The following is a 12,463-nucleotide window of genomic DNA, read 5'->3' as shown; positions in this document are numbered from 1 at the left end:
ACATACAGTGAGCTAAAGGCATGGCCAAAACAGAGACACTGCCCAGACATACAGTGAGCTAAAGGCATGGCCAAAACAGAGACACTGCCCAGACATACAGTGAGCTAAAGGCATGGCCAAAACAGAGACACTGCCCAGACATACAGTGAGCTAAAGGCAGAGCCAACACAGAGACACTGCCCAGACATACAGTGAGCTAAAGACAGAGACACTGCCCAGACATACAGTGAAGACAGAGACACTGCCCAGACATACAGTGAAGACAGAGACACTGCCCAGAAATACACTGAGCTCGAGTAAATCTGTAACATTTTCTTTTTAGCAAGTCCCCCCCCCCCGGATTTTTCTCCCTAATTGTACTTGGCCAATTCCCCTGGCCTGCTCTCTCGGTCATTGCTTCACTCCCACTGCTGATCTGGGGAGAGCCGTAGACAAGCACATGCTTCCTCTGATACATCCGCACTTGCAGCCGCTTCTTTTCACCTGACAGCGAGGAGTTTCACCTGCAGGATGTAGCGCGTGGGAGGATCACACTAGTCCCCCCAGTTCCCCTCCCCCCCTGAACAGGCACCCCTGACCGACCAGAGGAGATGGTAGTGCAGCGACCAGGGCTCATACCCCACCGGCTTCCCACCCACAGACACGGCCAATGAAGACCGAAGTACCGCTGCTGGGAATTGAACCTGGGTGTCCACTGATAATTGACAGGTTATCAATGAAGAGCACTGCAGAAACAGTGACACCACAGCAAGGATCTATCACAATAAAGAGTGCAAATAATAATAATAATAATAAAAAAACAAGGGATTTGAGGATTAGCCTACCTCTTTATACAGATAGAGCAGCATAGGTTATGGAGTGCAGGGTGCTGAATTCAACACAGTGATATAGAGCTGAATTCAAAGGTACAGTAGATAGAGGATGCTACATGACTAGAAAGTGTAAAATCATAAATGCTAAGAAAAAGGAAGCACTTTGACTGGTAAAGAAAATAGCAAAAGTGAAGCGGTTAAGGAAGCAACAGGGAGAGAGAGGGCTATTACAGTGCATGGAAATAGTGACCATGGAGGAAATGAGAGGGAAGCGGAGTGAACAGTCTTTCATTCTAAGAAGTCCCACAGCTTCTCAGAAAAAAGTGCATCTGGTGCCCTGTAGAATACACACTCAGAATAACTCATAACACATATTATACACACTCAGAATAACTCCTATCACATATTATACACACTCAGAATAACAATGATAACAGTGCACATTTATATTTTGGGCATCTAGTGGACACTCGTACCCAAATCACAAGAGTAGAGTAAGCTAAAATTACACAATTACAATTGCGTAACGTCCCTTGACACCCAGAAATGCGGAACCCCGTGGCAGTTAATAGTATGAGTTGTGCCAAACAAACGTTAATATCTCAAAAACTATACATCACATCGCTTATATTTTGACATTCTGAGTGAGAGCAGAAGCAGCTCAAGAGTTTGATGTATAATATATGCATGTCCTGTCAAAGTTGTGTGAACTGTTGGCGGACATGATCTCCGTTATACGAATGGAGACTCAGGTTCTTGAGGACCAACTCACCTGGGAGATTTCAAACTATTTGGGACCCGTTTCTGGCCTACCTTGACGAGGTTAGGGGTGATGGGTGACTCGCCCAGCCAGTCTATCTCCCTCGTGTGGGATCCCACTCATTTATATATGTATATATATTTACAAGCATCATTTATATATATTTACAAGCTGTATGTAACTGGTGGCACTAGTGTAGCCTATGTATGTTTTTTCTTTCTTTTCTTTTCTTTTACTGTATCTGAGTTTGTTTGTTTGTTTTTGGTTTGTTTTTCTGTGTTCTAAATTTTTTTAATTGCTAAATAAAATATATATATAAAAAAAAAAGTTGTGTGAACTGTCACAGTTTTGAAAATGTAAACAGTTAGCTGGCCAGTCAGACACACAAGCCTCGCACCACTTGGGCTCCATAGGGTTCCATTGCCGTTGTCACCCAGTGACGCAGTTTGTTTACCAAAATGCTGCTCGGCTGATTCCTCGTATTGACAGTGTTATGGATGACAGATATGCCCTCGAGGATTTCTGATTGGTTTCTGGATTGATGGGGGGTGGAGCTTACAGGGTGGTGCATTGAAGAAGTTAGAAGAACTTTTGGGTAAACTCTCGGGGGCCGCTAGGTCACATGGATGAGAGCTCACAGCTGTGAGGAGCCATTTTATGACGGTATGAAAAGAGTGAACGCTCTCGGTGTCTCTCCACAAAATGACGTCTGGCTTAATGCTGTGAGCTGGACAATAGGATGGAAGTTTCTCCTTTTCTGTAGGCTAATGGAGTTTCGTTTCATTTTTGTCTGCATCTTGCATTTCCATCTGAACTACCAAACGAACACCGAGGAGGATACGTGGCTCCGTGTGTAACAGGCTGGCCAGAGACAAGTGGTAGGAGCGATGCCAGATAAGCTAACGCAACCTGCTAACAAGTAAGCTCAGACACACTCACCTTACTCAGTCCAACACACCCCTGTTCTTTTCTAAATATGTTCATGCTGGATAGGGCCATGGCACACTGGAAGCCCTAGACAAAGGCGATAAAGTCTTAATTAATGATTGTGCCCAGAGCTTGTATCTGCTGTGACAACAGTCATACAAAAACTGAAATGGAGCACAAGGAAACAGCTGAGTAATTAACAGTTAAAAAATGCATAATCTCAAAGATTTCTGTTTGGTCCTGGTGATCGCAGGTGAGATCCAAACACTGTTGCATCATCTGTGTCACCACCACAGACACCCAGGTCATAAATGCTGCAATGCTGAAAATGCAAAGGATTGGGCCATAGGCTCAATCACCATTGTGTTAACTTAACACTTTAAGTTCATTTTATTAAAATTGTATACATTATTAAATAAATACAATACAATTGTTATTCAATCAAAGCGTAAATGTAAAATAATAATTAAATACAGCAGTGACGATTAAACATGTTATCTATAATGGAAACATCTGATTTTAATGTTTCTATGCACAATCATATGCCTCAATAAACATTTTCTATACACAAACGTAATGATGTTTGTTCCTATACACAATTACACAAATATAATGAAGGCAGCATATATCTATATGCTATACACAAAGTCCTGTTATCGCTGTGAAGACACTTTAGTAATAACAAATTGTAAGCCCCTCCTCCACACTGTCAGCAGAACCAGGGAAATAGCAAGACAACGGGACAGTGGGCGGGTAAAGTAGGTTAGAGTGAGAACAGGAATATCCCTCCATCAGAGACTGTGATAGATGAGAAACATCAGCCTATAGATCCAATCAGTCCAGCTGAGTGAAGCGTGAACACTAAGCGTGACCAGCCGGAGGTGAAACTTGAGAGTACCAGACGCACGTTTGGCAGGGTGAATTTGAACGCACGGTATCTTATCGGGGGCGGGCCATCTGACAATGAAAATCTCAGATTCCTTGCAGGACTGAGAAGAGCAAGGTCCACTAGCCAGGAAGGAAAGGGCTGTGCATGTTGACATACGCACGCACGCACGCAGCAGGGGGTTGTGCAATGGCGGCTGCCTTTAAAGAGCGTGTGCAGTCAGGTGGGAAATTCCCTGGACACAGCTCCCAGCATTCCACAGGAGGCGAGTTAGTGCCGCTCGCCATGTCCAAGTGTCGCCTGTCCTGTGTGTGTGTGTGTGTGTGTGTGTGTGCGCGCGCGCACGCGTGTGTCCGTTTCTGTGTGTGACAGAAGATAAATGAGAAAGGAAGTCCAAAGAAAGAGAGGCCATTTCAAGTTTAGGACACCCCCCCCTCCCCACGCAAAGTGGCTCAGACCCCAAAACAGGACAAACACAAATGCGTCCGTGCGTCAGCACACTGTTGGCCAAAAGCACAATTAAATCAACAACAGGGCAGGCTGTGTGTTTGATCTCGGCACGGGGTCTGAGACAGGCTCCGAACGTCAGATGTCAGAAGTTGTAGTTAGCACTGCAGTATGTGTCATTTCACAGCCGAGTATACAGTTGTGCTGCAAAAGATCACAGGCTCTTTCCACAATACTAATTTCCCCCCAGGGACACTACAAAGCAGCTAAACATCATCTGGTTCGCTCTCACCAACATACAACTCAATTATAATAAATATACCTGTCTAACCTCTGCAGTCCTGTAGTACACCTCCATTTAGAAAACCTAGTTCACCTCTGGTGCTGATAGAGCTCAATGTACAGTATGATAACAAATGGAAAGTGGGTTAAGAACACATTGTGATAAGTCACTGTGCCAAAGCCTGATATGTTTTACAGTTGGCAGAACCATTTCTGAGGCCTCGAATCTCTGAGATGAGCGAGTGAGTGAGTGTGTGTGTGTGTGTGTGTGTGTGTGTGTGTGTGTGTGTGTGTGTGTGTGTGTGTGTGTGTCCGTGCATGTCAGTCAGTCTCAGGCGCTAGACAGCATGGTGGATGTGAAGATCTGCTGCAGTATTTGGGGAATCTGCTTGGTGTCCATGGCAACAAAGGATCTTCCTGCTGGTAGGGTCTTTTGGAGTCTGAAAACAAAGAAAGAAAAAGACAGAAGTTGGGGGTTAGACAGAGTGTCTGAACTCTTAGCAATTGAGTCATTTCCCAGGAAAAGGACAGACCAGTGCTTGTGCATTGTGAGTTGGAACGAGACTTTTCCATGGAAAGAGTACAGTGTGTCGATATGTGTTTAGAGAGAAAGGGACAATGTCTGCCATTCACATGGTGGAGCTTAAAGTGTAACTAACCCCCAAAACACTTTTTTTCAGCTTTTAACCAATATATATGACTTTGGGGGTGATGTGTGAAGAATTCTGGTCAAAATTTCCACATTTGACACCAAACTGTTGCCATTTGACCATTTGTATCATTTTTCAGCAGCATATCTGGCATAAGCGCCCTCTAAGGGTGGAACACTGCTTTTTTTTCTCTCTCAAATGAATGGGATATTAGGAACACACTGACGTCACAGTGTTCCCAAAGACTATGGGATTTCAAGATAGTTACTCCACTACTCCCCCTGTACCCTTTCGGCTCCTCAGAACTCCAAGCCTATTCCTATTGAAGTTTGCTCTTAAAATACTGAACCAAACATCGTCAAAGTTGGCACATGTCTTAATTATAGTTAGTTTCCCGCTGAATGTGTCACTACTTTATTAATATCTTACCTGGATAAGCTCAAATGATGATGTTTATATTATCAGTCCGAGTTGGAAGCACTGTCTCCAGCCCAGGCAGGCGGGAGCGGGCGGGAGAGAGTCGTACTGTAAACCTCATGCACTAGCCCCAAGCTCCGGGGGCGCGCGCAGCAGCAGCTGGGCTCTCTCGGACTCGGCCAGAGCAGAGAGAGCACAGTCTGACATTTCCGCGGCTATCAGTCCGACTTGGAAGCACTTTCTCTCGGCCAGTCAAACGGGAGAGTCTGCTCTCTCATGCACCCGCAGGGGCGCGCGCAGCAGCAGCACACAGCAGCAGTGAGAGGCGGGGGCTTTCAACAGTCTGACATTTCAGCAAACAAATCTCGTCGCAGTTTAGCGGACATGTAAAATATAACGCTATACTACGACGTGACAATGTGACAAAGCTTCTCTAAACATATCGGCTAATATAATATCGTCACTGTGTACAAGCAACGCCAACTTTTCAGGAAATCAAGTCAGCAGAGCAGAGCGACTGGCTCTGTCTGTGTGTGTTGCTCCTCGGGGGGATTTGCATGGGAACAGTCTGTGAGGAGGAGAAGAGTTCTGCCCTGCATTGCCTGCGCCCTGAGAGGAAAAATCAGAGGTGCTGCAACTTTTAACAAGAATCACGAAAAGCCCCAAAACGCAAATTAAAAACGGATTTCATTGCGCGGTTTATCTCTAGTTAGACGAGGGAATTACGTGGAGAAATCTCGCATTGTGTTACCCCAGAGCGAGAGGTTTGTCCTCACTGTGCTGTGTGCTGCGAGCAGCGAGGCTCTTTTAACGTAAGTTTAGACAAGCCACGCACACACACATGGGACAAAATGGGACAAAAATAATTAAATTTCTAGTTCGCCACTGAATGGCCAAATTGATATCACTTTCAACCATTTTGAGCAACACTCTTTCCATACAGACCACCAGCGTTGGCTAGTTGTTGATATTTATAAAAGATATTGCCCCTCTCAAATAAATTATTTTTGAGGCGGTAGGCAAACTGTAATGGCGTCCATTTCCGAAAAAAAATCTTGACTTGAACACAGCCAAAGAGTTTAGTATAGACAAGAGCATATGTAATTTCTTGGTTTTTTCCATAGGTATTTTCAAATCACTGTTCTGATACATATCTGGGGGGTTAGTCCCCCTTTAAGCTCAAAACAACAGTGCAATTTGTGAGGGGGGGAGGGGCCGGAGGAACAGCTCTGAGCCCGGTGCTCCTGGTGTGACCAGTTAGGCGTCAGATCAGCTTGAGCCTGCTTCAAGCTTCAGCTCTGCATGGCTTTGGCGTATGGTGGTGTGTTCGGGCTGTAAGACCAAAGCCTCTGTAGTTCAAGAGGAGTTCCTCTAAGCTGCTTTCAAGGGTCAAAGGGCTTCCTTTTCCCTCACTCTCTTGCTGCTCGTTCCTTCACAGAGTCACAAACAGATCAGAGCTAAACAGCTCATTGTCATTCTAAAGGTCCCGCAGCTCAGTCGGCTATATTCAAGCTGGTGGCTCTTCAAAGGGCCACGCGAGGCCCACAGGCCACAACAGAGTGCTGGCCCGGAGCCAAGAGCCCTAGACCTATAGCAGGCCAGGGACCTGGGAGCCCTGGACCTATAGCAGGCCAGGGACCTGGGAGCACTGGACCTATAGCAGGCCAGGGACCTGGGAGCCCTGGACCTATAGCAGGCCAGGGACCTGGGAGCCCTGGACCTATAGCAGGCCAGGGACCTGGGAGCCCTGGACCTATAGCAGGCCAGGGACCTGGGAGCCCGGGCCCACGGCAAGATGGCAAAAGGAAGGGAAGAGCCAAGTTAAGAGGGCACTTATCCCTTGTTGTGCAGCCCACAAAGCCCAGGACTTAGACTGAGATTTGACTACAAAGGTCAGTGGGACCAGCAGCACGCACCGATATGAGTAGGCTTCAGCTGCTTTAAACTGAATGTTCAATCGTTCAACTGAACTTTGAAGTCTAGTCGTTCTTTATTGTTTTCAGATGACAGGCTATACAACCTTCAGTAGAAGTTCATGCATAGGAGCCTGGATCCCAGAACACTTTATTACACAGGTGTCTAAGGGTGCTTTCACACTGGCACCCCGGTACCCGTTCCCAAATTGACCCCAGTTTCGGAACGTTTGATGAGTGCGAACGTTGCGTTCCCTTCCGTTCCGCGCCCGGGCGCGCAACAGGGAACCGTGACAGGATCCACTTGAAAAGGTGGTCTGGGGAACGCTTTGGCGTGCCCAACCATTCCGAACCACATAGACAACACACGGGCGAGGATATACTGCAGGCATAGTTGATGACGCAAGTGCACTCTGTTCCGTTTCCGAGCGCAGAAGGAATGTTGTTCCTTATTTTCTCTCTCTCCACCCTCCACTTCCATCCCCTTCCCTACAAAACACCCCCGCCTCCTCCTCACCTCTCAGCCTGGTCGCCGAGCGAGCCGATGAAGATGGCGAAGGCGTTGACCTGCGGGTCGGAGGTGAGGACGCGGGCAAAGCGCTCTGGCCTGATGCCGTAGCGCTCCAGGTTGGCATCACTCAGCACCACCACAAAGTGCTCGTCAGCCTCCTCTCGGGCCAGCTCCCTGATGCTGGCCTCTGTGCCCTCTAGGGTGTAGTCGCCGCTCATGCAGAACTGGGCGTGGGCGTGCATGGTCTACCAGGGGGCCAGGGAGGAGAGAGAGAGGGGGAGGGAGGAGAGAGAGAGGGGGGGAGGGAGGAGAGAGAGGGGACCAGGGAGGAGAGAGAGAGGGGGAGGGAGGAGAGGGGACCAGGGAGGAGAGAGAGAGTGAGGAGAGAGAGGGGACCAGGGAGGAGAGAGAGAGAGGGGGAGGGAGAAGAGAGAGGGGACCAGGGAGGAGAGAGAGAGGGGGAGGGAGGAGAGGGGACCAGGGAGGAGAGAGAGAGTGGGGGAGTGAGGAGAGAGAGGGGACCAGGGAGGAGAGAGAGAGGGGGAGGGAGGAGAGGGGACCAGGGAGGAGAGAGAGAGTGAGGAGAGAGAGGGGACCAGGGAGGAGAGAGAGAGAGGGGGAGGGAGAAGAGAGAGGGGACCAGGGAGGAGAGAGAGAGGGGGAGGGAGGAGAGAGGGGACCAGGGAGGAGAGAGAGAGGGGGGGAGTGAGGAGAGAGAGGGGACCAGGGAGGAGAGAGAGAGAGGGGGAGGGAGGAGAGAGAGGGAAAAAAATGTGGGTGAAAGCAGGTACAGTATGTCCCAACACAGTTCAGTACAACACCATGTAAAACAACATTATACCATACTGTGTCACAGTATGGTACAATAAGGACGTGTTAATGGACTGAAGATAAGTCCATACCTTGAGGACCTTGAGTCTTTGCTTTTCGTTCTTGGGGACCTTGTCTGCTCTGACCAGCTCGATGTCAAAGCCATCGCCTGAGTGGCCCACTATGTCATACTGCAGAGAAAACAGGAGGAGAAGCCGGGTGGACAGATCGAAACGAAAAATTGAGAGAGAGAGATGAGAAATATAGGAGGTGAAAGAGAGAGTAAAAAACATCACATTAGTATAAACTGCAATGTAGAAAACATTTGTTAAACAACTCAAAATGTCCCATAACCCCCTCGCCTTGCATCATCCCCTCCCATGGCCGAGAATAGCATTATGGCCAACTTGGAATCAAGTGTAAAGACCAGGGTGCGATGGTACTGTAAAGTTACACTTCTACACAGGGCTATCCTCGCTTCAACCAGTGCCCACTACAGTATGTTAACCCTCTCACATTGTGTACATACATATACATGCTTCCCATAGGCCATCCATCAGAACTGGCTTACATAAGGCCGCCCGGGGCAGGCTGGCTGCTCTGTGCGGGCTCCGCTCAGCTATTTCAGGACCCAGATATTATACAAGTTATTTCTAATAAGGGCAGTTAGGACTGTGGTGGGCAAAGGTATGCAACTGCGTGTCTCAACACTGCATTATGTGAGTATGTGTCTCCATCTCTGGTAACTTGCTAGTAATGAGAGGCTTGATGTCTGTAATAAATCAGACATGAAACTATAAAGTGATGTGGTGTTAAGACTGATGTCAGCTTGTCTCAATTGATATATTTAAATAGAAATACTGAACTCTCAATGTTTGACCTATGGAGCTCATGTGATGTGTGTGTGATCTTCTTGTCTTCTGTGTGGGTGAGCAGGTAGCAGAAGCACATACAAAGTGAAAGTAGCAGTATGTCTTGTTGTATGCATCCTGTGCTATCAGATGTGCATTTACGTAAGGTGTGTTACGCAAGGAAAGCAGTTGCATTGACATGTGATAAGCATCATTGAAATTCCTGTGTGTGTGTGTGTGTGTGTGTGTGTGTGTGTGTGCATGCGTGCGCATGTGTGTGCATGTGTGTGCTGATATGTGATCATCACTAGTAGTGATGAATTAAGTGCTGAATTACTGACAGTGCTTTAATTAAGATTACCCCCTCAGGACTGAAATGCTGTCTTTTCTCTCTTATTGATAATGATAATAATAATAATAATATATTGGATTTATATAGCGGTTTTCAAGGCACCCAAAGGGTTTTTACATATCAGACTGTGAGTGTATGTGTATGGGGGGAGGGGGGGGGGGGGGTTGGCAACTGAACTCATCCACCACCACTGTAGCACTGTACGGTACTGTAGCACCCACCTGGGTGATGCACGGCAGCCAGTACGCGCCAGAATGCTCACCACACATCAGCTATCACAGTGGAGAGTTGAGGACTGAATGTGCCAATTAAGTAACGAGGGATGATTAAGTGGCCATAATTGAAGGAAGGCCTGTTTGGGAGTTTAGCCAGGGCACCGGGGTTACACACCCCTACTCTTGTGAAGAGTACCGATGGGATCTTTAATAACCACAGAGAGTCAGGACCTCGGTTTAACGTCTCATCCGAAGGACGGTGCTCACTCACAGGACAGAGTCCCTGTCTCTCTCTGCCCTGGAGCATTGGGGATGGGGATATTATTCATGAGACTAACCACAGTCAGACCTGCTTAGCTTTCCTAGCAAAGCCAGTGATTTAACGCAGGAGCCACGGTGCCGGTCTCCTTCTATTGTTCTTGAATGATCTTGGATGACTTCTTATGAAATGTGTTGTTTGGGATAAATCAATGTGCTGCTGTGCCTTGGCCATGTCGGCCTTGGAGAAAAGACCCTCAACATGTCAACATAAATAAAGGTGTAATTAAGGTCAAATAGTGTGACACACAATTTTTGGTCTCTCCCTGTATTTCTCCACTCGTGTCCTCTCGACACCCTAAGAGCTGCAGTAGCAGATACAGAAGAGCAGGCAGGTAGTTAAGGCCATACAGCACTGACTGCTGTGTGGACAAAGCCAAGCAGACCTGCCAGCAGCTACAACACAACTCTTTAACATGGCAAAGCAAGTAGCTCGGGGACATGGGAGTAGAAACCAGCCCAGCCCAGCCCTATGACCTTCATGAGTTTTAATCCACAATACCACAAGAGCGTGAGCTGATAGCTTATTGGCCAGGGGATTATTATCGAAATAAAGTCTTGTGTTGTGGCCTCCACTCCAGATTGAAGATACGACTCAAGTGGAGATCGAACACATAAAGGACGCCAAGACACCACAGAGTATCAAAGAAAAAGGGTTTTATTTAGTGTTGCCAGCTGTCCAGCAAGTGTTAATTGCTTTGAGGTTTTTTTTTACGTGTGGGACTTTCAAGTCGGTTGTGGGAGACAACACAAAATCTTCGTTCGTTCACTCGCCCACTCTTTGCAGATCCGTGTGCTGATGGTAGCATACGTGTTCGCTGTGAATCCCCGCTCCGATACATGTGTTTGTGTGTTGTGTTGAGCACGGGCAGTCGGAAGAGTAAAGCGTAATCATGGCAACTCAAGTGCTCTGTGCCATATTCTGACAGTAACTACCATAAAAGCCTCAATCTAAACAATTAGGCAAGGAGAAACCCTAAGAGGATATACAGTATGCAATGCACCTAAGTAAATCCCTCAGCTTAGGGAAATATATTGCCTAAGGGACAAACTTAATTTTGAAACTTAAGGTGGTTTATGCAACCATGCACAGGTAGAGAGTGCAAGAGCACCAGAGAGAAAGAGACACAGAGAGACAGAGAGGGAGAGAGAGAGAGACAGAGAGGGAGAGAGAGAGACAGAGAGGGAGAGAGACAGGCAGAGAGGGAGAGAGAGACAGAGAGGGAGAGAGAAAGACAGAGAGAGAGACAGAGAGGGAGAGAGAGTGAGAGAGAGAGAGACAGAGAGGGAGAGAGACAGAGATAGAGAGAGACAGAGAGGGAGAGAGAGAGACAGAGAGGGAGAGATAGAGACAGAGATAGAGAGAGTGAGAGAGAGAGAGAAGGGAGAAAAGAGGAGGGAAAAGCACACCACACCCACAAGGAGTGGGCAATACTACACATACAAGTCCACACGTCTTGGTATGTGCTTCTAAGCCCTGTAGAGATAAACAAGCTGATTTTCATTTTGCTACTGAACCATGGCACTGTGGGTGATAATAACATTTAACCCCATATATAAGCAACACCATAAACACAGGGGCAATTCATATTTATATTTAAAAAAAATCGAACAAGTGCAACTTCCAGACTCAGTTGAGATTAAGGGTTAATAGTTCAAAAAGGCAACCAAATATGAGTTAAAGCTCTCTTGAATATACTCTCTAATTCATGTAGCATACAGTTGAGCCTGGTCCCTTGTGGTTACCTGGGTGTGATGATGGTGTGGATGTTGGTGAGGTGGTCTCACCTTGAACTTGTGCTCGTAGCTCTCCAGAGCCTCCATCACCATACACACAGCCTCCATGGAGCGCTCCAGCCTGCCGTCCACACCGTTGAAGCGGTACATGCTGCCCGACACGTCAGCCAGCACACGCAGACGCTTGGCCTTCTGCTGAGGACTGCCCAGCTATGAAGACAGATAGACAACACAGAGAAGACTAACACCGTCAACCAGAAAGGTTCATGTAGGGTGGACACCGTGTTGTGTTTTGTTGGATCTGGTGGAAGTTCGTTCCCTGAGTCAAAAATAACAAAACAAAGGCCAGGATTTCAAAAGGAGATGCAATTATTTCATCACGGACCTTCAGACCAGACCAAAAATATTCAGAGCCCGGAGTTAAATAAGGTAGAAAAACACGACATGCATATTATGGCTAGTGTGTGTTTATGTATATGATTAGTGTGGGAACAACCCTCTCTATACTGTGTGTGTGTGTGTGTGTGTGTGTGTGTGTGTGTGGGCTTTCATTACAACGGTGGGATGACTCGACC

General features: G+C 47.2%; 1 protein-coding gene across 1 annotated transcript in view; it reads right to left on the bottom strand.

Annotated features, from left to right (window-relative positions):
* Positions 1-3,017: 3,017 nt before the first annotated feature.
* vwa8 (von Willebrand factor A domain containing 8) overlaps positions 3,018-12,463 on the bottom strand; it is a gene marked incomplete at its 5' end in the record, with an annotated part of 146,174 nt that continues 136,728 nt past the window's right edge. Inside the window, 4 exons of the mRNA XM_083639135.1 lie at positions 3,018-4,554; positions 7,612-7,850; positions 8,508-8,606; positions 11,940-12,098. Coding sequence (XP_083495261.1) covers positions 4,446-4,554; positions 7,612-7,850; positions 8,508-8,606; positions 11,940-12,098 — 606 coding nt within the window. The 3' untranslated portion in view covers positions 3,018-4,445. The remainder of the gene's footprint in view (positions 4,555-7,611; positions 7,851-8,507; positions 8,607-11,939; positions 12,099-12,463) is intronic.

Source organism: Poromitra crassiceps (genome assembly GCF_964638095.1).
Source record: "Poromitra crassiceps genome assembly, chromosome: 6".
Classification (NCBI taxonomy): Eukaryota; Metazoa; Chordata; class Actinopteri; order Beryciformes; family Melamphaidae; genus Poromitra; species Poromitra crassiceps.
This window is presented reverse-complemented; position numbering and strand designations above follow the sequence as displayed.